Below are 27,612 nucleotides of genomic sequence, written 5' to 3'. Positions count from 1 at the left end.
GGGCTTCAGTAATTGCAGCATGCAGGCTCAGTAGTTGTGGCTCGTGGGCTCTAGAGTGCAGGCTCTGTAGTTGTGGCACACGGGCTTAGTTGCTCTGCGGCATGTGGGATCTTCCCAGACCAGGGCTTGAAGCCGCGTCCCCTGCATTAGCAGGCGGATTCTTAACCATTGCACCATCAGGGACGCCCCACGTCTCTCACTTTAAATCAAGAGTTAGAAATGATTAAGCTGGGACTTGAAGCCCGCGAACTCCAGCTACTGAAGCCTGTGCACCTAGAGCCCATGCTCCGCAACAAGAGAAGCCACCACGATGAGAAGCCTGCACACCACAGTGAAGTAGCCCCTGCTCACCACAACTAGAGAAAGCCTGCACGCAGCAACAAAGACCCATCGCAGCCAAAAAATCAGTCAACTAATTAATTAAAAGAAATGATTAAGCTTAGTGAGGAAGGCATGTAGAAACTGCGGTAGGCCAGAAGCCAGCCCTCTTGCGCCAGTTAGCCAAGTTGTGAGCAAAAGAAAAGTTCTTGAAGGAAGTTAAAAGTGCTACTCCAGTGAACACACAAAAACAAAACAAGCAAAACAGCTTGAATGCTGATAAGGAGAAAGTTTTTGTGGTTAACCAGCCACAACATTCCCTTAAGCCAAACCTAGTCCAGAGCAAAGCCCGAACTCTCTTCAATTCTCTGAAAGCTGAGAGAGGAGAGGAAGCTGCAGAAGAAGAGGTTGGTTCTTGAGGTTTAAGGAAAAAAGTCTTTATATCTCCATAACATAATGCAGGGTAAAGCAGCAAATGCTGATGTAGAAGCTGCAGCAGGTTATCCAGAAGATCTCAGATAATTAATGAAGGTGGCTGCACAAAACAACAGATTTTCAATGTAGACAAAAGAGCCTTCTGTTGGAAGAAGATGCCATCGAAGACTTTCATAGCTAGAGAGTAGAAGTCAGTGCCTGGCTTCAAAGGGCAGGCTGATTCTTGTTAGGGACTGATGGAGCTGGTGACTTTAAGTTGAAGCCAGTGCTCATCTACCATCCCGAAAATCCTAGAGTCCTTGAGAATTACACTAAATCTACTCTGTGCTCTGTAAATGGAACAAGAAAGCCTAGATGATAGCACATTTGTTTATGACAAGGTTTACTGCATATTTTAAGCCTACTCTTGACACCTACTGCTCAGAAAAGATGATTTCTTTAAAAATATTACTACTCATCGACAAAGTACCTGGCTACCCAAGAGCTCAGGTGGAGATGTACAATGAGGTTCATGTTTTTTTCACATCTGCTAACACAGCATTGATTCTACAGTCCATGGATCAAGGAGTAATTTCAGAAATACACTTTGTAAGGCTATAGTTGCCATAGGTAGTGATTCCTCTGAAGTATCTGGGCAAAGTACATTGAAAACCTTCTGGAAGGGATTCACCATTCTAGATGCCATTAAAAACATTTGTGATTCATGGAAAGAGATCAGAATATCAGCATTACATTAACAGGAGTTTGGAAGAAGTTGATTCTTCTTAGGGGGTTCAAGATTTCAGTGGAGAAGGTAACTGCAGATGTTGTGGAAATAGCAAAAGAACTAGAATTAGAAGTGGAGCCTGAAGCTGTGACTGCATTGCTGCGTCTCATGAGAAAACTTTAATGGATGAGGAGTTGCTTCTTATGGGTGAGCAAAGAAACTGCTTTTTCTTGAGATGGAATCTACTCCTGGTGAAGATGCTGTGAAGATTGTTGAAATGACAACTGAGGATTTAGACTATTACATAGTGTTGGTTGATGAAGCAGCAGGAGTGTTTGAGAGGATTGATTCCAATTTTGAAAGAAGTTCTCCTGGGTAAAATGCTGTCAAACAGCACTGCGTGCTACAGAGAAATCGTTCACGAGAGGAAGAGTCAGTCCATGCAGCGAACTTCACTGTCGTCTTATTTAAGAAACTGCTCATAGCCACCCCAGCCTTCAGCAGCCACCACCCTGATCAGTCAGCAACCACCAACATCAAGGCCAGACCCTCCACAGAATGATTACAGTTTTTCAAAGGCTCAGATAATGGTTAGCATTTTTTAGCTATAAAGTATATTTTAGTTAAGGTATGTACATGGTTTATAGACATAAAGCTATTACACACTTCACTAGACTACAGCATAGTGTGAACATAACTTTTATATGCACTAGGAAACCAAAAAGTTCAATTGACTCGCTTTGTTTTGGTGGTCTAGAACTGAACCTGCAATATCTGAGGTAGGCCTATGTCTTCTTTTTAGGAGGGAAGGCTGATGTTCTAGAAGTGAAATCAGATCATATGTACTCTGCTGATTCTTTTCCATATATCATGCAACTCATTCTGTGTCAGTACATAAATATTTCATTCTGTTTCCTGGCAGTATAATATTCATATGAATGGGTCTACCATACAGTAAGTATAACTAAGACCCTTTTGATGAGTAAGGTGTTATTTCTGGCCAACGTAACCGCTTTATTTAAAAAAAAAAAAGGGGCAGTCGTATACAGGATTAAATATCTTCAAACTTTGTAGAGGTAAAGATAAAGTGTTGTACATACAACAAATTTTATCTGTATATAGATACAGATAGATTTATAGATATATAACTATAAATGATAATGGAAGTTAATGTAATGTCTTTGAATTAAATATTTCCTTAGGAAAATGTTCTGCGGCTGCCCTAGATGTTCTTGCAAATGTGTATCGTGATGAGCTTTTGCCACATATTTTGCCCCTTTTGAAAGAATTACTTTTTCATCATGAATGGGTTGTTAAAGAATCAGGCATATTGGTTTTAGGAGCAATTGCTGAAGGTAAGTCTAAATCAAACTTGAACTGTAAAGTCCTCAATAGGTGCTAATGTGACTAGGCTACTTTAAGGACTTGTTACTCTATAAGCAGAAACTGTTTACGTACTTTGCTGTCTTGTGTTGCTAATAAGACTATTGAAGTAGGTGAGACTATGATCCACATTAACCTTAAAAACGATATTTGAGTCTAAAAGCCATCTTAGGATAAGTTTTTACTTTGAGCTAGTTAATTATTATTAAACAACGATAGACTTACTTATAACCCCAGCCAGATATTTTGCAAATGCTTTTGTTATAATAAAGAGAACAGAAAAAAAAAAGAGAGAACAAAATGAGAGGATTCTGATGTCAGAAGCATCCCTGTTGCTAGAAAAATAACTTCTATAGGTAAGTGTAAGAAACGTAAGTCGTGTCATCATCCTCTATAAAGGATCATTATTCTGTCCTAGCTGTAAACATCTATCTACAAGAAATTGAAGCATTTTACAGGCATTTTTGAAAGCCATAATTTCTGTAGCAGAAGTAAAATGAGCTTTCCTAACCCTACTGAAAGATACTTAAAGAGCAGTTAGCGCTCATTTCAGTTATTTCTTTAAAATAATTTTGGAACAGATTATTGCAATATATTTATTGGAATGGAGATGATCTGAATATGTTTCATGGATGCACGTATCAGTTTAGTATTCAACTGAAATAATTTTGTTTTAACCAAATTTCAGCACTTCCTGAAATAGTTCTGTGGTTTTTATTCCTAGGTTGCATGCAGGGCATGATTCCGTACCTACCTGAGCTCATTCCTCACCTTATTCAGTGCCTCTCTGATAAAAAGGCTCTTGTGCGTTCCATAACGTGCTGGACTCTTAGCCGCTATGCACACTGGGTAGTCAGCCAGCCCCCAGACACGTACCTGAAGCCATTAATGACAGAACTGCTAAAGCGTATCCTGGATAGCAACAAAAGAGTACAAGAAGCTGCCTGCAGGTGAGACATTCTTTGTTACCTGTATCTTTGACCTGATGGTTTTATAAATCCAAATGAGACTCTACCTAGACATCCATATTTACTGTTTCTTCACATTTTTTTTTCCTTAGTGGCTTTAACAGTGGCATCATCTTTCACCCTAATTCCCACACAGATATCTGGAGTGGAAGTGGCAAGGGTCCTACTTTTGAAGGAATAAAAAAGTTTGAGCAGAGTGACATTATTAGTCAACAGGTCAACTGTGATAACAAGTTGCCACATGGTGATTCAACTCCAGTAGCCACTCTATCAGTTGCATTTGGGGCTGTCTCTGTTTTTACATCAGATCAGCAGTTAGTTTAATTACTACCAGCATTTCCGTTTTCTGGAACAAACCTTCATGTTCTAAAAAGCCTTGCCACCTAATGTTTATAGTTCTTAACTTTTCAAATAAAATTGCTTTTACTGTTGACTTTGTTAATAAGAAGAAATAGCTGTTGAAAGAGAGGAAAGTAAATTTCAGTGTAGCTGGACTTTACCAGATGTGAAGCAAAAATGTCTGGAAGAGTCCTAATTCGTAATAATGTGAAAGAAAGTTAAACAAGGGAGCTTTGGTAATTAATAGCACTCAGTTTTTTTTCAAGCGGGGGGAGGATACCAATTATGCTTGGTTTCCTGTAGATTATTCATTCAGCAAGTTTTTTTTTTAGTTCTCTACTAATTGTTAGGCATATATTAAATGCCGAGCTTACATTCTCTGTGTCTTAAAATTTACAGGCTAGTAGGGTATACTGAACAACTATATAATTATAATTTGTGGAAGGTGCCATGAAGGAAATAGATATAGCTCAGTGTTAATGAATAAGACTTCAGTTAACAAATGGCTTAAGCCTGTCATTTTAGGAAATTCTTACCTGGCTAAAACAGAAGAAAATAACCTTAATTTTACAAACGAAGGGCCAGATACACCTTAAAGTCGAGACACATTTAGGTATAAATTGAAGTAATTGCCCTGAGGCCCTGGAGTTCATTTCTTGTATATTTGTCCTAAAAAATAAGCTTCAAATAAACAAATGTATAATAACAAATGCACTGTGCATTCTAATGTATAGTGTGGAGCCTAGAGAAAATTTTAAACTTTACTGAGGAATAATTGACAAAAATAATTGCATATACTTGAAGTGTACCACATGTTGATTTTGATATACGTAAGCATGGTAGAACAGTTACCAAAATCAAGATCCTATAGAACATGGGTAACTCTTTTTTCTGTGAGAATGCTTAAGATGTACTCAGCAACTTTCAAGTATACAGTGCTGTGTTAACTATAGTCACCATGCTGTACATTAGATCCTTAGAATTTATTCCTTTTTTCTTTTTTTTTGAATTTTTTTATACAGCAGGTTCTTATTAGTTATCTATTTTATACATATTAGGGTGTATATGTCAATCCCAATCTCCGAATTCATCCCACTACCCCCACCAACCCCGCCACTTAGAATTTATTCTTATAACTGAAAATTTGTGCCCTTTGACCTCCAGCACCCCATTTCCCCCTCCCACTGAGAGAAACATTTGAGAGATCGTCACACTGCTATGTTCTCATACATCTCAAACACCCTAAGTGTTAAAAAATGTTCCTATCATTTAACAGTTTCAATTCTGATTTCATTAATCTGGAACATCACTAGAATGTAAACCCCCCGAGAATGGGGCCATTGTTTTGTTCATTGCTATGTTCCCAGCACTCAGTCACTAAATAAATAGTAAACAGCAAATAAATTGTTGAATGAACCAACAGTAGTTTTAGATTTTACCATTGTAGTTAAGCAAATGCCCGTAAGTGACAGCATAAGGAATGGGAAAGAAATGGTTAAAAATAAGCATCTGGTGTGGTACGGTAGGCAAACATGCATGTAAAGTGTAATAGGTATTCTATAAACTGTAGACTTAGATTCCTATCTCTATTGTAAACTGTTTCTTTTGTACAACAGTGATCTCTCTCTTTTTTTAAATTATAGTGCCTTTGCTACCCTGGAAGAGGAGGCTTGTACAGAACTTGTTCCTTACCTTGCTTATATACTTGATACCTTGGTCTTTGCATTTAGTAAATACCAGCATAAAAACCTGCTCATTCTTTATGATGCCATAGGAACATTAGCAGATTCAGTAGGACATCACTTAAACAAACCTGTAAGTACCTATGATGAACTGTTACGAAAAAATTAAATATAAAGTATAGTTACAATCAAAAGGTTAACATATTTGAAAATTAACATGTTTGGGGTGATGTGAACACTTAGTGTTTGCTGCTTTAAGAATGTAGAGCTGAAAAAGACAGCAAGTGTATTCACCTTTTAAGTAGTATTTTAAAAAATAAATATGTGCAGGGTGTGAAGATTACAGGAGCATATGACATGAATGCACCAACACTTTTTAGAGTGACTAAAGGAAAGAGGATAAAGGTTTTATACTCTGGATTTCAACTTTTACTTAATTCCAAGTAGTTTTGTGTCTCATTTAATAAACACTAGCTTTAGAGTACCACATCTAGACATCTGTGTTTTCTCACTGGAACTTACAAGTATGAGGAATACACTAAGGTAAAATTGTTAAAAATTAGGGTAATAGGTTAAAATGCTAAATAGTGGTACAGAAGTGTGGCTAGGAAGCCAGACTCTGTCTCTAGTAGTGTTAAGAATAGAAGAGATGGGTGGAATTTGATTTGTTTAAATACGATTTAAGTAATATTAGAATTTTAATATAGCTCGAAATTCCCTGCTGAAGAACAGATTTCATGTTTATGATTACTCTCTGAAACATCATAAGAAAATGTCTGTGTTCATACTTAAAACTTGGTGCAGGACACTTGTTTGTGGGTTTGCTTTGATGTTGGTGGTTTTGGTTTTGTTTGGTGGGGGGATTCCTAATAGATTAGACCATGTAGAATCTGTGCTCCTGTTTACATGATTAGTATGTTTATTGACTTGGTTGCGTGAATTCTTCCGTTTTAGTAAGCACATTTAAATGATTATGAATTTTTTTCTGCAAATGTCTTTAATAAGTTTACTTGTCATTTATAACCTACTCAGCAGGAGTCATTACATGTCACAGGCCCCAGGACTAAAAAAAAATTCAAAGAATGAGTCTTAAAATTCTTTCAGTAATAATTTTACACAATTACTGTAAATGGATTTTAATTTTCATACACTCAAAATGGACTAGTTTACATATGGTAGTGGAGCTTTATGTGTTTTTCATCATTGTAATTAGGAATATATTCAGATGCTAATGCCTCCACTGATCCAGAAATGGAACATGTTAAAGGATGAAGATAAAGATCTCTTCCCTTTACTTGAGGTATGCTAAGCTGGTAACATTTAGTTAATCTGTGTTTCATCAAAAAACACGTGTTCAAATCTAAAATGGGTATATGTGGTAAGTGTTAATTTACATTCTGAACCATTTCTGTTAAAATGCTGAATAAATATGTAACATGCCGTAACTTTAATTATGGTACATCTAAAATTTTCTGTTTTCACAGAAATACTGTGAAACAGAAAAAATGTAATGGATGTGTTATGCTTTTTTTTTTTTTTAAGTAGACAATGGATTGAATTGTGTATGTTTTCTAGCCTGCTCTACTTATTTGATAGTGAATTAGCTTGGAGATCTTTCCATATCAGCATATATATGTCCATCTCTATTTAACTATTTCTTTATATGGATATATAGCCATGTCATAATCGACATAAATTCTTTTATATATTATCTATTGTTAATACATACATATACTCATGTGAAGTAGCATTGGGACTCTGATGGGAGGGACTTCACTTTATACCTTTTCTGTCTAGTTTGAAGTTTTGTTTTCTTGTGTATTTAAATGCTTTTTTTAACCCCCCAAAATTTATATGCTCTTCAAATAACTGAATACATTCTCACATGTGGTAACTTAAACCTAGATGAATTGATATTGGTAGAGCCAGTTCAGTCATTCTTGTCCCCCTGTCATTTCAGGGGTCACCACTTCTGCCATGGATTGTCCCTAACCAGCAAAGTAAAAACTTCTGTGACAGAGCAATGGCTAATCCTGGGCCCAACAAAACAAGAATTATTATTATGACTAGATATATTTACTTCCAGGCAGGGGCTCAGAATGTGCCCAGTAAAGTCCACCCACAGTATTGACCAGGATGGGAGGATAAATAAATGTCTCTCTTACATTTGAGGAAAAAATAGGAATACAGAATACTTAAATCTTTTCCTGAAAGATAATGTTCATTAAAGAAACCTTTACATTTTTTTGAGGAAACCTCCCCTGACCAGCTAGTAAACTTAACAGCAATGAATGGCATCCAAAGGAGAGGTTTGAAAAGGTAAACCTGCTATGCTATAGACTAGTAGAACAGGCTCATAAGTGACCGGAATCTTATTGAGTACACTTTGAAGCGTTTATCATAATCTCAATTATACCTAGAAGTTTTACACATCTGCGTTATCCTTTTCTAGTGCCTATCTTCAGTTGCCACAGCCCTGCAGTCTGGCTTCCTTCCATACTGTGAACCTGTGTATCAGCGTTGTGTAAACCTAGTACAGAAGACTCTTGCACAAGCAATGGTATTTTTTAAAATTTTTCTCTCTCTCCCTTCTTGGCATCAAACATTTTTCTAAGGATAGGCATAATGTATACAAACTTTTTCAATAATTGATTCAAAGTAAGTTTTCAAAAAATTTTGTCTTAATTTCAGCTGAACAATGCTCAACCAGATCAGTATGAGGCTCCAGATAAAGATTTTATGATCGTGGCTCTTGACTTACTCAGTGGCCTGGCTGAAGGACTTGGAGGCAACATTGAGCAGCTAGTAGCCCGAAGTAACATTCTAACACTAATGTATCAGTGCATGCAGGTGAGACTTATGAAATTGAAATGAATTGAAACCTGGTTTTCTGTGTCACATTGGGGTTAATGTCTTCTTCTTTCTTGCAGGATAAAATGCCAGAGGTTCGACAGAGTTCCTTCGCCCTGTTAGGTGATCTGACAAAAGCTTGCTTTCAGCATGTTAAGCCTTGTATAGGTAAGAATATTTTCTATTGCTGTGATGTGCTTTTTATTTTTATTTTTTTTTTTGGCGGTACGCGGGCCTCTCACTGTTGTGGCATCTCCCGTTGCGGAGCACAGGCTCCGGACGTGCAGGCCCAGCGGCCGTGGCTCACGGGCCCAGCCGCTCTGCGGCATGTGGCATCCTCCTGGACCGGGGCACGAACCCATGTCCCCTGCATCGGCAGGCGGACTCTCAACCACTGCGCCACCAGGGAAGCCCCTGTGACGTGATTTTTAACATTATTTTTCATCAGCTATGGTTTTCATTATTAAACTGAAATTCCATGAAATCCCAACATTTATAAGTGCACATTTTACTGGTTAGAGCTGCTCTGATTCAAGCAGGCAGGATGGGAACCCCTGTTCCTTGTTTTTTTGAATTCACCATCACTTCAGCAGCTCGTTAGGCATTCATGTGACTGGAGAGAAGTTGGAAAAGTATTACATGCCCACCTGTGAATCCTTGGTCCTATATGCTAGTTCATGGATACTTCTTGAATAGCCTCTCTTTTTTGGTAGAGGTACCCAGTAATAATAATAATCAGGTTTTCTCATGGTAAACCAGCATAATTTTTCAGGTACTATAGGAAACTTCAAACAATTTTCTTAAAAGTAAATAATGATTTGTTTCTGTTGAAGTGGCATAGCATTTGTCTTAGCCTTTTGTGAAGATAAGAAGGGATTCCTTGAATAATGTAACCTGATTTGCTGTCAGACCCATGGATTAAATGGGGTTTTGGTTATTTTCCCTTCATTTCTATATCCCATCATTTAATCTTAGTTTAAAGCAGTGATCTAAAATGGTTTTGTTGTTGTTGTTTTCATTTGATAAGGTGTGCTTTGGGGGGGGGGCCCTCCAGTTTTTACTAAGATGTAATTGGCATATCATTGTATAAGTTTAAGGTGTGCAATGTAATGATTTGATATATGTATATTTTGGGAAATGATTACCACAGTGTTTAATTATAACATCTATCACCTCACATAGTTACAAATATTTTGTGTGTGTGGGGGGTGAGAACTTTTAAGATCTGCTCTTTTAGCAACTTTCAAATATACAACAGTATTGTTAACTATAGTTATAATGTGATATACTACATCCCCCAGAACCTAACTTATTTTAGAACTGGAAGATTGTACCTTTTGACCTTCAGCCAATTCCCAGTTATACTTTTCAATAATAACTGTCTTTCTGAACTTTGAATAATAACATTATTTATGACGTATTAAAGTAAACCATCAAGTTAAGCCTAACTCCTCTAAATGAAAGTGTAATGAATTCTTGTTTTATGGAAAGCTTGTTCTACAAATATTTTCCACCTGATTTAGTTTTTATGAGTTTAAACTTGTATGAAAGATTACATTTCTTTTTTTATTTTATGACTTTATAGATCATGTACCTTCTTCAGGAGGTACAGTGTTTCTAGTTGTCTCCCTGTTTTTAATGTTACCAACCATGATGATTATATTCCAGGTTAGTGTTTCTCAACTGGAGCGATTTGGCAATGTCTGGAGACATTTTAACACTGGGGGTGTGTTACTGGTGTCTAGTGGGTAGAGGCGAAGGATGTTGCAAAACATCCTACAACACATGAGACAGCCCCCCGCCACAATAAAATAATCTGACCCAGATTATCAGTATTGCTGAGATTGAGAAACTGAGATCGACTGGTTTATTAGGGGTTAAAAAATGATATTCTAATTCTTCGTTTAGTAGTGAGAATGCATATATAGAGACATTGCCCATATCAATAAATTATTGCCCTGAGGTACAAATCATATAGGAGAAGAGGCAGGATAATTACTTGATTCTTTCTCTTTATTTACCAGTTTTCAAAATAATAATTGATTTCCAGCATCTTCCATAGGTATCTATATTATGTTTCAGAGTTTAGTTTGTGTTTGTTAGAGTGTCAGTATGAGCTCATGATGCTCAAATTGTCCTACCGCTGGCAACAGGAGCTTTACCAACTTGGGTCCAGAGTCTTTTCTGGTATGAAAAAATAGTCCAGGCTTGTTTTGTACATTTCCTGCCCTTAGCCTGCGATGGGACATTTCTCTGATAGCCCTTTTTCCTTTTAAATGGAAGGTGATATTTAGAGACCACAATCTGAGCACTAGGATAAAAGTTACTGTAAAAGCCAAAATCATTGATTTAAATTTTTTTTCTGAGTGTGAAAAACCAGCTTTGAAGAAAGTTCTATTGTATCATGTTTTCCTCACTTTATTTTAAATTTTCTCAGTCTGATGACAAGAGAGATTACTCTGACCAGCTCTTTTTAATGATACTTAAAACCAAAACTTGGGCTTCCTGATACATTTCACATGAACGTTCAGTGGCCAGATATTGCTTCCTTCAGTTTCTTAAGATAATTATTACCAACAGCTTTTTTTTTTTTTAAAGGTTGTTTCTTGCCTAGATTTCAGTTTCCATCTGGTAGATTTCCTTTAAAGCACAAAACACTGCTATTGAGAAGTTTACTACAGAGTTTTTAAAAACTTTTTTTCTAGCTGATTTCATGCCAATATTGGGAACCAACCTAAATCCAGAGTTCATTTCAGTCTGCAATAATGCTACATGGGCAATTGGAGAAATCTCCATTCAAATGGGTAAGATTTTTTTCCCCTTTAAAAACATAAATTTTGATAATTTAATATTTTATAATGAGCATTATATATATGAATATTATATCACAGTAAAGGGGGCAAAAATATTTTACATTGATATTTTAACAGTGAAATTTTTCTTTTTTGTTTTCTCTTTTGGGAATGATCTAGGTATAGAGATGCAGCCTTATATTCCTATGGTGTTGCACCAGCTTGTAGAAATCATTAACAGACCCAACACACCAAAGACGTTGTTAGAGAATACAGGTACCATATGACTGAACTGTTACGGTGAAGAGAAAATTATTTGCCTTTTCATTTTACATTAAGATGTGTAGAGAAACTAAAGCAAAGCTAGCTTTAGAAACCCAGCTTATTAATTAACAGCTAATTTGTATTCTCAGTAATGAAATGTACTGTTTTAGCTTCATTCCACAGCCAGTTTTCAGAAACTTTCAAAAAAAAAACCACTTTCTCCCCTGTTATAGTGTTTTAATACTCCCTAAAATGGGCCCCAACTAAAATAACTATTGAATGATATGAATTTTACTTTTACATTAATTCAGAGAATACCTGGCAGCTGGGGAGTAATTTTTTTTTTTTAATTTGTAAAAATGTAGCCAAAAATAGATTGCATTGTAGTGGCTAGTTCGTTAATAATGGCATATGTATTTTGTATTTTGTTGTATATTCTTCTTCAGATTGGGAACTTAGAGCAGTATCTTGTGGGATTTTTATTCAGGAGGCTTGTTTCTCTTTTGCATTTATAGAGAGCATGTTTATATTAAAGAGTACCTTCCATACTATAAAACACATTTCAGGGTGATTTCTTTCCACCCTCCCTGATTTTTTAAAATGTAAATTTTGTTTTCAATCAGGCACATCTTTTTCTTTATATATTAAGACAATTCCAGTAGTATATTCATAGTCAGTGAATGCCTTACCAATATACTGGACAAAGAAACAAATAAGTTTTTCTAAATAAAAATTTATCTTCAAAGGTATTTTAATTTTACATTTTTTAATTATAGAAAGTTTATTATATCCTAATGTGATAATTAATGTGATTATTGGTATGGAAGGAAATCTTTTAATTATGAAACAGTTATATGGCTGTTTGGCTGTATGGGTACTGTTTATATCATGAAGTGAATTAGATTTTCTTGCTGAGAAGTATAAAAAGCTATGTATAGGATGGTTATGAAATCTTGTCAGGTTTTTGTCTCTTTAGAATGCAGTACCTATACATGACATTCAGATTTGGAACACTTGGCCATTATCAAATTACTGTTGAACCTTAAGAAACTTCCTATTTATTTTTAAATGTGAATGCATAACTGCAAATAAATGTTGAGTGTAATGTATATTAAAGTTTCTTGTGGGATATCAGGTGGTGAATTTGTTATAGTTCCTTGAACAAATTGGCTTTATATATAAGAATATATTCTAAGTATGAATCTACCCTAAGTAAATCAAAAGGTAGTTGATAATGCCCTTCAAGTTGATGGATTGAATTGATATGATTAAGAAACACACTTGGGATTCACTGTATTATTCTTATCACAAGTGACTGCAGAAAATGTTTCTTTTATTCCATCCCCAAAGGAGGGGGGTGGATAATTATTAAAATAAAATCATTGTTAGTGGGTAATATCTGTGTATTTTAGCAACTTAATTACCATTATCTTAATATTTCATAAAGCCAATTCCTTAGTATATGCAGTTACTTGCTTTTTTTCTAATTAGTATATCCTACACTGAACTTTTTCAATGGACCATCATCTGCTTTATCGCATGTTTCATTGGGTTGTTCATACTTGCCTGTTTAATGAGAATGTTGCATAGTTTGTGTCTTTTGAACATAGGTTTTCTTTCTCTTGCTTCATATGAATCTGCTGGATTTTAGTATTATCTGTGTAGTTTGCTTCAAGTAATCCTTAAACATTTTTCTTTACCCCCCCACCCTTTTTTTATGAAAGGTTAACCTGTAAGTTTTTGAGAGAACACCATTAAAGCACCTCATGGTTTGTTTTCTGTTTGTTTTTTTTTTTTCCCGTTGTGTATAAATGTATTTATATGTAATGTACCTTTGAATTGCAGAATGCAGTTCTGAGTTGCACCTGTTTTTAACTCTTTGTAAATTTAAGGACTTAACTGAATTTTGATGGTGAATATATGTTTGATTAATTCCCACTTCAAATTTTTAAAAATAAAATATTAGCATGTAATCAGTATGTTTTATTATCTATTATCATGTGCTGTGCATTATATAGCAAGGACAGAATATTTGTTCCTTTGGTCCACATGTCACATGTCATTACAGTGGACTGTCTAAATTTCCTTTTTGTCAAACAGGGTTTGAAATTAGTGGACTGTTTGAGTTGTTATCATCACCATCAGAGGTTTTTTTTTGGAACGGGATTTGACATAGCACAGCAATTTTCCAATCCATTTATTCAGTATGTACCACAACACCTAAAATTTAATAGTTGATTTTGATATCAGGCAACAAATGGTCCACTGGCTTGTTTTGGAAATGCTGGCAAACAAACCAAAATTATACCAAAATTTTGATCAGATTCCTAGATAATTTTCAAAGAATGGAAATCACATAGAAAGCTACGTAAAGAAGTGAGAAAGCTTTTAACTGTTAACTTCTGAGAAATGTGTTTGAATAGACAATTCAGAAATGTAATAATTTACATTTACGAGTATTTCTTGGGGGAGAAAACCTAGATTTCATTGTTAAACTGAAATTTCAACTGGCTTTGAAGGTAGAATCTAAATCCATCTGTTTAATCGCTCATCGTTTTATTAACAGAATATCTTGACGATTGAGCGAGAAAAGCAGTTCATCACGGTTTTTGGTGTTCTCTCAATCTTTAAAGTTTTTTTAATTCCTTTTGTTTTCCTTTTTCCAAGAGTATGCCATATATGTTGCTGCCCCTTATTATAGGGGGTGGTAATAAACAGCACTGGTGAAATCTTATGTTTATTATCATACACAAATTCTGTTGGTTTCTGTTTCTGAGTTATTTGTTGTTTTTTCTTTATTTTTTCTCCTTCCCCCTCATTTGCTCATGTCTTGGTTGGCGTTTGGTGGTGTATAACCGTGATTGCGTTACCTTAGCAATAACAATTGGTCGTCTTGGTTACGTTTGTCCTCAAGAGGTGGCCCCCATGCTACAGCAGTTTATAAGACCCTGGTGTGTATTATTCAATCTTTTTTTTTAATTCATTTTTCTTCACTCTTTCTTTCTCTTTCTATCTCACTTTTAGATATATTTTCAGTTGGTTACAAAAATCACAATCCTTTATCATTGCCAACCATGTGACTAATCTTGTCCTATCAGGTTTGTGAGGTTTTTCAGTAGCATCGTCATGTATATTTATTTTATGTTGTGGCTAACGACTAATTGATGCATGGGATAAGATTGTCACATGCTTGCTGTGTTAAAAAGCTTGATTATACATAAAAAGCATTTAAATATCCACCAGTAAAATAAAGATGCATGCAAATTCTATAAATTTAGGTTTTTGCATTGTTTCTTTTTTAGAATTAATTTGAAAACTTGGATTGCATTAAGAAATACATGTTTAAATTTGTTATGTATAAAAATCTTATTTGCTTGTTAATGTAAAAATTAAACATCTACATCATAAGTTGTATAATAATAGTTTCTACTGTGGCAGTATATCCTATGTTCTGCTTCTTTCGATTGACAGTCTTTCAATTCAAGACATTTTTAGTAGTGTTTAATGGAATACAAGTCATAATACAGTTTTAAAAATGGGTAATTTACTCTTGGATCAAGCTCATTAATAGTTTAAATGGGAAATTAAAATCAGTTGTTATTACTTAGATGCAATTTATTAGTAAGAATTGTGAATTTCAAGGTTTTCACTATATTGAGATTAGATGGGCCCAACATAATATAGTAAGTGTGAGAAACTTAAGCTTTATGAAAATTCTTTGAATATAAACATTATCTCTACTCTGGTGCTTATTCCATTAAATACTGTCCATTAGTATTGTAGTTGAACCTGCTTTTTACTTAAATGCTAAACTCAATTCTATAATTTAATAGGTGCACCTCTCTGAGAAACATAAGGGACAATGAGGAAAAGGATTCAGCATTTCGTGGGATTTGTACCATGATCAGTGTGAATCCCAGTGGAGTAATCCAAGTAAGATGTTCAAAAGGATTTAACTTTTAATGTTCTGAATTATGAAACTTTAAAGTTTAAACTATAATTATTAAAAATATTACCTATTTTTACTGAAGATACTGAAACAAATTATGTTTTAAATGTGTATTTCCTAACATCTTGAAATGATGATGCCTATTTTTATTTCCTAAATGTTTTTTTGGTCCTGACATATAATAACAGCAGATTGGGAGAATAAAAGTTATATTCTTGACTTGAATTAAGCCAAAGCTTCTTTCATTCACATTCAAACGTCATTTATTTACTTTGTAAATGCTTCCTAAAACTGTGAATATCAATTTGCTGAGTTTGAGGCTCTCTACACTTCAGAGGGTGATCAAATAGTAGGATACTCTTTCTGTTACTTAGATCAGAAACTCGGTAGTGAATAAAATAGAATACTGAATCAACCATTGAAACTGCTTTAACTTTTGAGAGTTTATGATTTAGTGATTTATTCATCCTTAATTTCATTTCTTACGCTATTTCATACTATATTTAGACGTCTTTAGCCTTTAAAAAATTATTTGGCAGCAGTACTAAACGTGAATCTGATCAAACCTCTGGATCCAGCTGACACACAAAGCATAAAAGGATGTGTTGATTTACACCATATGTATGAAATCAACAAAATACAGGCTGTGGGGCTATAGGTTAAATGTCCCAGGTTCCTCAACAGATAAATTGTAAGGAAAAGAAAGTATGGGAGGGGTTTTCCAGAAAATAAACTTTCACTTTCAAGGGATAGGTGCTTTGAACATTTTTTAACTGAGACCTTTTGATACTTCCTATCTTACGTTGATTACTGTGTTGTTTGTTAATTCAGGTTTAGAAACATTGTGAAATACCAGCTTATAAAATTCAAAATTGATGTAGGTGATAGGCATTGAAAACATATGAAGTAGAACTGGAAAAAAATCTTTTGGCTCATTTTAGATTTGTATAACATTAGTAACTTACTATTAAAACAAGCCATTACTGTCTTAAAAGATGGTCCCTAGTTGCAAAATAACCTCCTGGCATTGAGTTTCCGGGTTTTTTCCAATACTTAAGAACTTTGTGTCCCCTTTAATACGTTTTAGAGGTATCTGATGTGGTATATACCATATTAAGAAGGAGCATTTTCATACAGCGGTTTTTTTTTTTGTTATTGTCGTTTTTCCTTTTGCATTAACATTTAAGACAGTGACAGTAACACATGTGGTCATGAAATCGCTACTAAAAAGTTGGTATAAATTTCTACTTTTCACATACTTTATTTGGGTGTGGTTAAAAGAAAATGTATGAAGTTTTATTTATGTTTAAATTTTTAATCACAAATTCTACATGTATATATAATTTAAATTTTTAACATCAGACTTTGATATTCAGAAGACACAGGAATCATAATTTGAATAAACCATAAACTTTGGGCACGTGGTATTTTATTTGCTTAAATATGTGTTTTATGCACATATTTTAGTATTAGTGATTTTTTTTTGAAATTAATGAGGTTTTCTGAATTTAATAGTAAAATTTAAAGTAGTTGTACATCAGCAGTATCTTGTATGTTGTATGTTGAACTGTTGTTTCAGTAAGATAGTCGAACTTGAAAAATACTTAAATGAAGTATTTCAAGCATATACCTGTCATCACCTTGTTCTTTTAGTCAGAATAACGTGATTATCTTTTAAATAATAGTCTGAGCATTGGGGTTTTTTTTTGTTTATTTGAGTTGGGTTGGGCTGGGTGCTGTTTGTAACTACATAATTTTTCTTCTAACTTATCGTTTCATTTACATTTCTATCTGGAGGTGGATCTTGAAATTTAGATCTATAAATTCCTATGCTTTAAGTCAAACTTGTTTGGTATATACTTAACTAGCTTTGAATTATTTCTAGGCCAATCAGAACTGTGAAATTATTGAATTTATATAATTCCATAAATGAAGATTTTTTAAACTGGTGCTTATTTGATGCTTTCAGTCCTTGCTGATGCTACACATTTATTAAAGACTGGGGTTTTGTAATGTAAAATTAAATATTGGGTTGGCCAAAAAGTTCATTTGGGTTTTCCTGTAGCACTAAATTCCGGTATAAACTGAATAAGTTAGAGGTTCCTTGATGGTAGAGTAACAGGGACAACCGTTAAGAAATTACTTTAATTCCTTATTATAGCTGTTTTAAAAAGTTTTTTTTTTTTTTTTACCTAGGATTCTGTTGATATATATTCTGAAGTTTACATGTATCTTTTGTTGTGTTTGACAAATACAGTATCAATTGAAGATGTATTTCTTGCTTGTTATAGGATTTTATATTTTTTTGTGATGCTGTTGCATCATGGATTAATCCAAAAGATGATCTGCGAGACATGTTCTGTAAGGTAACTAAAAAGTCTTTATGATGCACATCATGTGACTGTTACTTAGTTGGGAAATTTAAATTATGTTTTTATTTCATATGAAACTTAGACTCTTCAAATCAGTACTGGTAGACTATATAACTTTTGTTCTTGGTAATAAAGAAGTTGACTTGATCTTTTCTTAATATACAGTAGTGACTTTGTATCAATAGAGCATGTATTTTAAAAATATTTTCTCAAGCACTACCACTGATTCATGAAGTCCTGTTATCCCACCTATGCAAAATAGCATGTATTTTCAAAGATGGCTGACTAAGATTGGAGTATAATATAATCTATTGAACAAAGTAAATCTAACTGGTCACAGCAAGGATTAAACCTGTGTGTTTGTTTTAGTAATGCCCCTTGTGGTTAACTCCAGTCAGCCCTCAGCCATAACAAAATAAGAAATAAAATGCTGCTACACATTTGAATTACCTAATATTAAAATTAGTGAACTATATAGTTGCAACTATGAACCCCCAAAGCTTTGTATATTTTCAATTTGAATAAACTTAATAAGGCATAAAATTTTTAATCCCTTGGGTGAATGCTATACCTTTTTGCTTGCTTTTCATTACTACTATGTCAGATTGCTTAGAGTACTTCTGTTACTAGGACACTTGCTGAATTCTAACCTTCTCAAAGCAAAGTGCAGCATATTCTATGAGGTGATTTTAGGCAAGACATGGAAAGGTGTAGAATTCAACGAAGTTTGAGAATAACTACTTTAATAGGGGTAAAATTTTAGAATAATAAAATCAGTGTTTGATTTCAGAAGCTACGCAGATATGAGAGTTTCTCTTTTGTTATTGATAATGATTTTTTACTTTTTGGCAGATCCTTCATGGATTTAAAAATCAAGTTGGGGATGAAAATTGGAGGCGTTTCTCTGACCAGTTTCCGCTTCCCTTAAAAGAGCGTCTTGCAGCTTTTTATGGTGTTTAACGTCGTACACGTAAGCTGCAGTCCCATAATTAGGGGTAAGTTGTAAGAAATTTGGAATTTTCCAGGATGAAGAAACTTAAGTTAGGACTTCAATCTAAAACTACTGAATAGAATAAAAGCTATTTGTTTTCCACAGAGGTTGAGTAAAACAGTATCATGTTATATTTGACTTAAAATTACTTACATGAAGGCTAGAGACTGATTGATTGATGAGCCAGCAAGCAAGATAAAATACATGGTTCCACTTTGAATCCTAGGTAGAAGGAAATCCAAGGTGGTGTACTAGTTGGATTACCATTTCTTCAGCCAATCCTTTTTTTAATTTTTGCCCTTTAAGAAGTCACTGACATTCACTGTGACAGGGTAGAGATTCATTTTTAAAGCATGAATTTATAGTTTCTTATATATCAAGGACTTCCTATGTTGTGAGCTTTAGGGAAAACCCAAGTAGAATTGGAACTGGATTTGGTCTCAGTAAATAGGAATATTTAATATTTATTCTTCATATTTTATTGAGCACCTTCCTCGTTCCCAGCACGGTGTTTTTAAAAGATCACTGGAAGATTCTTTTTTGGTTTGGGGTGGTAGAGGGGTAAGTCCACCTGCACTCTTGTCTTTGAGTTTTTCTGACTTAAGTCAAACTAACAGTTCTGGTCTTTTAGCCTTAGTTTCCTCATTAGGTTATTTTGAGGATTAAATACGATTCTATATGTGGTGCCAGGACTTCGTATATTGCCTAACACACTAAGTTGGCTCAATAAATATCAGTAATATGGGTTAGTACAGTGAGCCAGGACGCACTTCATTAGTTTTTGAACATGAACTGAGACCTGTTCAACTGGAGGGTCAGAGAGTGTACTCAGTGTTTGTTGAGAAGGCATAAAGTTACTTGAATTACCTTGTATGTTGGAGTTTCTGTTTGCATGCTTGCTTCTTTACTCTGAGCTAGATTTTAAACCTGGAAAGATTTCAACATCTAAGTTGACTAGCCTAAAAGGGCAGTAGAAATGGGCTTGCAGCCTCTGGAATGTCTCAGAGCCCTTTGTGTGTGTTGTCCCACAGTGGTCTTGAGTCCTTATGGCTGTCTTGTGGCTTTAGCATTTTAGAGAAGTGCTTGATTCACTTTACGTTAAATCATGAGAATGCAATAGATGAGAAATAACTTTTAGCATCAAGGGCTAAATTATTCAACAGTGAGCTGAGTCTTGAGCACTTTCGGGTTAATAAATCTGATTAATAAACCCTATGTGGTCTGTGTCATTTCACCAGTTATGAATTAACTGTGGTGACCTTCATAAATGTCCAAAGTTTCGCAGGAGTAGTTAAAAGTTTTGTTGTGAAAGGACAACTATCAGGTGCTAGTTACAGTCTCCCAGTAATCTACCTTTATTTCTTAATCTTCTCGTAATTAAAACTGTGCTAGCATTGAAAAAGTCTTTATCAGGAAAATCAAGAGGCCTGAGAGTATAGGACATGACTGAGTAAAATAAGTCACGCTCTTTCTTTTTGCTTAACATTGGGAATACTGGCCAAAATGATAATGTTTTAATTCTCACTAAGGAAAATGATTGTCCTAAAGAAAGTGCTAACTTAATTTTGAAGAAAGCAAGGCCACTTGTTACATAAGAAATAATCAGCTCCCATCGGGACCCATTGTGTGAATGAGGATAGGTAATTAGACTGATGGCAATCTACAAGGCATATTTCATCTATATTTCATCTGTATAAAGCGCTGCACACCTCTCTGTGCATGTCCCCAGCTTGGCGTCACTTTTTGTATCTGATGCAGGTGACAGTTGAGAGCTGCAGGAGAAGGGAGCAACATGGTTCTCATTGACAAGTGTGATCATAGGCAATTTGTACAGTTTCTCATTTTCTTTAGGTAGAGATGGCATTGCTACTTGATTAATTTTGTGTTCCACTGGCTTTAAAAGAAAAACAGTTTTACGTATAAAATTGTTTTTGTTTTCTTACAGGTCCTTCAGTCTTGGAGACTATGAGGGAGCCTCTGCACCCAGGGAAAATGTTACCCTTTACAGGGGGGAAGGGTAAACCAGTAGGGAATACAGTACAATCCCAACCCTACTGGGAGGGGCGGGAGGGAGGTGTTGCCGTCACTGTATTAAGTCGCTGTTGGGAAACGTTTTAACATCTGGAGCCTTTGTGGGTGGAAATCTGTCTCCAATTACAACTCTGCACTGGATGTGAAGAAGCAAAAAAAAAAAAAAAAAGAAAAAGCTATTCAATCTACTCACAAAACAGTACATTCTGGAATATTATGGGGAATTGTACCAAAACAAGAACCATATAAATGATGCATAGGGATGAGAAAGAGGAAAAATTCTATAGCGCACAATAAAGGAAACCTAAGAATGAGGATTAGAAGACAGTAAGTTTTGAGGTTTTTTTTTTTTTTTTTTTTTATTTAAAGGTTTTTATAAAATTTCCCACATTGATGGGGACTTGTTTTTGCATGCTGATGAAGAACTACACAAATGAAAGCTAATAAGAGTTAAAATCAGCTTGCCTACCCATAATAGTAGAAGCAGGTTCTTGGAAGTTACAATTTAAGGTACCCCAAAAAGTTGGAAATAAAACAAAACAAATATAAACAATGAAGCACCCTGTGAAATGCCAAATGAGTCACTCCTTTTACCTTTGTGGGGTGGGCAGGGAGGGAGGAATAAATGGGGTTGGACATATCAAACTAAAGATTGACATCTTGATTTTGCATTAAGACATTAATGTAGTGGATATAATTTGATGGTTGTACTTCATTAGATTTAATTTCTAGGCCAAGATGTTATTTTTAAAGTGCAGTTTAAGGTTCAGGCATGCATTCTGGCTCATAGTGATTGAAAGTACTTTAAATTAGTGGGAGAGTAGCATGCTTGCATCACATAGAGTGAGATTGGTATTCAGTTACCTCTGTTGCGCCAGTTTGTGTTGCAGTTTACCAGTTCAATATAGCCCTGCATTTAAAATTCCTTTTTAAGATTTGTGGATTTTATTTTTATTAAGAATATAGATATAAAGTACTGTAGTTTACAGCTAGGCCTTGAAATATCTTTTTTAGGATCTGTTAGGAATAAGATTGATATTGTATTGTGTGTAACCTGCACAATGTGGAAAGCTGATATACCTGTGCAAAATCTTTGCCTCTGTGCTGTCAGTGTGATGTGCTTTCTGCATGGTTATATACTACTAGTGATTTTATCAAAACTTCTAAAACTTAAATTACATGGTAAAGGATCTGTAAGAGGCTGCATAAATGTTAGTTGGCACATAAAGACAATTGTAGAAGTTGAAGACATGATTGCTATATTTCAATGTTTATTCCCACTCAACATATTGCCTTCTAAGCTTTCTTTTTTTGTTCAAAGCATGATCTTAAAGATATGTTTAAGTTAATGGATGTAATGCAGGGTTCCTACACTGTATTGGCGCATGTTGGTGGCCCTCTGTGCCCTAGATATATGCACACAGGGTGCAAGTAAAAAGCTACAGAGTGAAAGTTGGTTTGGATCCTCTTCATTTCATTTGTTTAGCTTTTCTGTTATTTTTCTCTACTTACATGTATTCCTGTGAATAAATCCTTGTTAAGTTAACCCTTTACTTTTCCTTCCATGTGTATTTTCTTATATACTGTGAATGTGAAAACCTAACTGGTACACTTGATCTTGTGTCCATATGAAAGTGCAAGTCTTTATTAATTTGGATTGCCTGAACAGTGTATCCCATGATGATGAAGGAAAATGGAGAGATTTTTCTTTTTAACTCTGCTGGTCAGAGATGAAGCCACACCTTTCCATTTTTCAATGCTGCATATTTAATCTGCAACAGAAATGTTAAGCCATAACAACCTTTTTATATTTTAGTTCGTCACCTTCGCATTGCAGAATAAATACTGAATAACCGTTTTTGTAAGCAGTTGCTCCTCTTTGCATGGTTCTGTTCCTCTAAAGGTGTTGAATGATACAGCCATTGCACTGAAGTTTGAGCTGTATGTGTGTGAATTTATAAATACCATTTCAAAAAATTTCAGATGCATGGTAGCATGCAGAAAGGTTTTTGTTGTGTGTGTGTGTGTTTTTTTTTTAACATGTTCTTTCACCTTCTTTCCTCTACTTTGGCTTTGCAAATTTCAGTCTGTAGAGCCTGAAATTAAATCATATTTTTACTGTACAGTTTTTTTAAAATTGTAAGTTGGATCCAAAGGGTATGTAGCATTTTGCTTTCTAGTACCATTGCCTCACTGGGAGCTCAAAATTTGCTTCCTAGTTAGTCTTTAAAACCTGATTACGGTGGCTGTTTTATCCTTAAATTCTAGTGATATACTGTAGTTTTCCAAAACAGTTTAGAATTTAATATGGGAGATATTTTAATATTCTGGAATAAGTAGTAAACATTTTAAATTGAAAGAAATTTAAATTCAGAATTCTCCTGGACACTTTAAAATGAACGTACAAAAACAACCTTCAGTAAAATTATCTGGACCTGTGATTGCCAATTCTCTATTGACTGAAAAGCATTGTTGTTACCTATTGGATTGAAAAATTAATTTCTAATTAAGCAGATATGTAACATAAGAATGTGCCCTTTTGTAGTCACTTAACGTGTTTTTAAATTAAAAGGAAATATAATTTTAAAATGCAAAATATAAATAAATATGACTGACAGCCTGAGATGGGGTTGGGTTTTTGGGGGGTTTTTTCCCCCTTGAGGTTATAGTTTGTTCCTAATTATATTTCAGATACATAGTATAACATAGGAATTTGCAGAAGCCATTTAAGTTATCTTTTGAGGTAAGCTCTGATTTAGCATTCTGATAAAACTTAATACATCATGGGATATATATATAAAGCAACTTAATTCTTGTGGTGTAGTCTTAGTAGTTTTGAATGTTGACTGAATGTCTATGAAATTGTGAGTTTGTCTTTGTTACATTCCAGTGTTTCTGCCTCTTGGCATGCTTAAAAGCACGGCTTACTTCATCTGCTCCTTACACACTAAAGTGCTGTTAGTGTGCTCAACTACAGAAATAGCCGCTGCTAAGTGATGTAGATTTTCTACTTGAATATTTTTATGTTGTAGGAACCTCAGGAGGTCAGTGTTTACTGTTTTATATATGCCTTCTTTTTCCTGTTTGAGCTTCTCTCTTTGAAGGATTCTAACAGAACAAAAGCTGCTGATCAACCTAAGTTGGAAACAGAAAGTGTATTTAATATAATTTAAATGCATGTTTAGCAGTTCCGTGTTACAGTCCATTAGTAAGTGAACTTAGTGCCACAGATATTCATTTATTCAGGAAAGAATTTTGCTTTTTGTATTGTCTAATCTCTTTAATAACTTCATACTGTGTAAAAAAGAAATCACTTTTTTATATTTTTTGGTTGGTTATTTTCCAAATAATCAACATGTAAATAATCTTTAAGAGCCAGTTCTGATGCTTTACATTATACTGCTACTTGATTTTGTTATGTAGGTTGGATTTCAGAAGAATAGATTTTAAAACACTTAACCAAGCCATTACATCTTAAAAACAAAATAAGTAGCATACATTTTGTAATTAACATATTGATAAACACTGTGATTTTTTTTGTTAAGACTTTTTCATTGACCTGAATTGCTTAAATTGCATATATTGTAAAATAGGATCAGATGTATATTTTAAAATAATTTCAACTGACTTTCCTCTATTGAAATGCTTTGTCTACTCAGTTATTAAATATTCAGATACAAGTTTTATCTCAGGTGAATACTCTTGTATCCTTCTTGCTTTGGTGACATATGCTTATAAAGAGTCATCATACTTACAGTCTTTGTTTTTTTTAGTGTATTTCATGAAGAATCTTTCCATTTAGTCTGATTTTCCAATCCTTAATTCTTGCAGACTGTGGTGGTATAAGTCCTTCCTGGCGAGAATTCAATTTGGTTCTCCTTTTCTCCAAACTCTAAGATAGGAAAGTGGAAATTTTTTCTGTCATATATTAAATTACCCTGCATAGCTGAAATGCCAGAATTAAACTATGTCTTAAACCTTTTAGTCTAAATTTAATTTAAATCCTTTGCCATAAAGAAAAAAGTGGGATTTTTTGCTTCATATAGTTAACCTATATTATTCATATTGAATGTATTAACAGATAACGGTGCAAAAACATTCTTCCCAAGAGAAGAGTGTATCGTGCATAACTGCAATTTAAGTCCTTCCTTTAGTAGTACTTTACACACAGCTTTGCTTATTGAATTATTTTTGCGAGTAATACAGGGGGGAAAACATTTAACTGTCGCTACTAGTACTGTTACTGAAATGTAGGCATTGAAATCTTGATGAAAACTGTGGTCTTCAGATTAAGGGCCTAAAATCTAGATTAAAAATCAGATCAATAAAGAGCTGTGTAACAATATTATCTAGTAATAATACCATGCAAGAGCATTGTATACCTACTTAGTACCTAGTCATACTGTATTAAATATGGAGATATTTCTAATGCCTCTTAAAAATTCAATTTTACGTGAAAGTTTCATTCACTTGTACACTTTCCAGGTGACTTGTGACTAATTTTTTCAGTCTTATATAGATCTTCCCCCATTGGTATTATATGTAGAGGATTCTTTATCTTTATGCCTAATTATTATGCTTATTAATTTTAAGGTATACATTTAAATTATAGCAACTGTTTATTGTGATTTGTATCCCAGAATGTATTGTTTTTATTTTTTTTTAATGTATGCATGATTTTGAGGGAAGTTAAAATGGTGATTATTTTTTTCACCTCTTGTACATTTTAAAGTCAAACCAAATCTATTTGCCAAGCATTATATCACTAATTAGGAAAATAGGATTTTCCCGTTTATTACAGTTTTTGTTCATCTACTATAGAATCCCCTTAACTATGGCTTGGTATTATTCACAGTTAGCTATTTTGCAAGTTCAGTTATCTTCCTAAAAGCTTACTGTAACATGGTTAGCCTGTAAGGCAGTGTTGGTTCCCTCCTAATACCAGCCTCATAAAGGGGTTCTGCTGTACTTTCCCCATACTGCTTCATTGTTGTTTTTCGTCTGTGGATATATAACCAAATTAAGATTGGATGAATTTTATGGAGATAATAATAAGGCAATACTGTGTAAGTAATTTTGCTTAATAGATTATCATCTGTGAGAAGAGATGTTTAAACGTGGTTGATGACTTCACTTCATATTATAAAACAGTTTTACACTTAATATTCATGTTAATATTGGGTGCAATAATTTAGTAGTTTTAGCTTTAGTTATAAATAACTGGATCTTTCTGCTGACAACTTAGGTTGTATGAGTTATGCTTAAAAGCTTTAAATCTGATGTTTCCTGTACCTGCCACACTATGTTAGAATGTGTCCTTCAAACATATCCTCCTGCAACTTCTCAAACTGTACTAAATTGATATTTCTTGAAGTCAAACTCTGTGCTAACAGATCTTCATTTTAAATAGAAAACGGTTTTAATTTTTGATAAGCTGCTGAATTTTAAAGAGAGTTTTTTGGGGCCACCAAATATTTTGGATCATGCAGAGAATATATATTGTACTGTAGTAATTTTGTATTTACATTTGTATGATGTGACATAATAGATGTGAATGTTAATCACTGCTTGACTATGTTAATAAAGTTGTTTAACTATAGATGTTTCACTCTGATTTTTAATGGAAGGAAATGAGATTTCTTCCCCCCTATTCCCCCATCCCATTTTGGGTCCAGATAGGTCGTCTTGTTGTCTTGTTCTTTGTTTTGTTTTATTGTTTGTTTTGAGAGGGTTTTTTAGCTTACACTTTAGTGCACTCTTGTTTGACATCATCTATTTTTTTAAATTGAGTATTTTCTTAGTTGTATAGTGTAGTTAAAAAAAAAAAAACCTGTTTTCCCCACATTTTAATCCTGTTATTGATGTATTTCTAAACAGTTGATTCTAGGTTCAGCTTCTGGTGAGAGGAAAAAGATACTGCTCTGCAAAAAAAGGAGTTAAAACTAAGTGAAGTCATGAATAAAACATTGAAAGGGTAGATTGCATGAATGTGTATGAACCTGTGGCCTATTAAGGCTTTCTGGTCATCCTTCAAAAAAATAAGACTTGTAATTTTGGAAATAAATATTTACAAAAGTAGTAGTTTCCTCTTCAGGTTGTAATCCATTATTATAGTTGCATGATACTAATTAAAATTTAATGTATTAATATATTTCAGAGGAAGTGTTTGCAGAACTGTCAAGTACTCTTTTTTGGGGGGGTGGGGGATTTACAACAAGGAAAGTGCCTGAGATTGGATTAGTGCAACCCAGAAAACTTTCAAGGGAAATGAGACTTGGGGTTTTTTTCCCTTTCGTTACCTGCACATGAGAACATTTGGGATACATCACTTGGGTTGGAGAGGAGGGGGAAAATGACACCTGAGTATCATGTTCTGAAGCACATCATCAAGAAATAGTTTAAGATTCCAGGGTTTAGGACCTAGGTTGTGGAAGAAGATAATCAAAACCAGCCTAATCATTAGTTATTCATGATTCTGATTTGCTGCAGCAATCTTAGAATGTGCCTGTAGCTAAAAATCTTTTGTAAGTCT

The 27,612-nt window shown here is 34.3% G+C and overlaps 1 protein-coding gene across 6 annotated transcripts in view; it reads left to right on the top strand.

The window, feature by feature from the left end:
* The window catches only part of TNPO1 (transportin 1), an 89,663-nt gene extending 62,984 nt beyond the window's left edge, over positions 1 to 26,679 (top strand). For 5 of the 6 annotated variants that reach the window (XM_004270797.4, XM_033429990.2, XM_004270798.3 and 2 more), the window contains 14 exons: positions 2,662 to 2,814; positions 3,567 to 3,792; positions 5,793 to 5,964; positions 7,045 to 7,131; positions 8,284 to 8,391; positions 8,523 to 8,681; positions 8,762 to 8,849; positions 11,387 to 11,485; positions 11,654 to 11,749; positions 14,613 to 14,688; positions 15,571 to 15,670; positions 17,978 to 18,052; positions 18,911 to 19,053; positions 20,995 to 26,679. In XM_004270797.4, the coding sequence (XP_004270845.1) occupies positions 2,662 to 2,814; positions 3,567 to 3,792; positions 5,793 to 5,964; positions 7,045 to 7,131; positions 8,284 to 8,391; positions 8,523 to 8,681; positions 8,762 to 8,849; positions 11,387 to 11,485; positions 11,654 to 11,749; positions 14,613 to 14,688; positions 15,571 to 15,670; positions 17,978 to 18,052; positions 18,911 to 19,018 (1,547 nt within the window). In that variant the 3' untranslated portion in view covers positions 19,019 to 19,053; positions 20,995 to 26,679. The remainder of the gene's footprint in view (positions 1 to 2,661; positions 2,815 to 3,566; positions 3,793 to 5,792; positions 5,965 to 7,044; positions 7,132 to 8,283; positions 8,392 to 8,522; positions 8,682 to 8,761; positions 8,850 to 11,386; positions 11,486 to 11,653; positions 11,750 to 14,612; positions 14,689 to 15,570; positions 15,671 to 17,977; positions 18,053 to 18,910; positions 19,054 to 20,994) is intronic. The other variant, XM_033429989.2, reaches the window with a different exon arrangement.
* Positions 26,680 to 27,612: the final 933 nt, after the last annotated feature.

The sequence above is a fragment of the Orcinus orca genome, chromosome 3 (genome assembly GCF_937001465.1).
Source record: "Orcinus orca chromosome 3, mOrcOrc1.1, whole genome shotgun sequence".
NCBI classification, from domain to species: Eukaryota; Metazoa; Chordata; class Mammalia; order Artiodactyla; family Delphinidae; genus Orcinus; species Orcinus orca.
The sequence above is the reverse complement of the archived record's forward strand: the minus strand, read 5'-3'. Positions and strand labels throughout refer to the sequence as shown.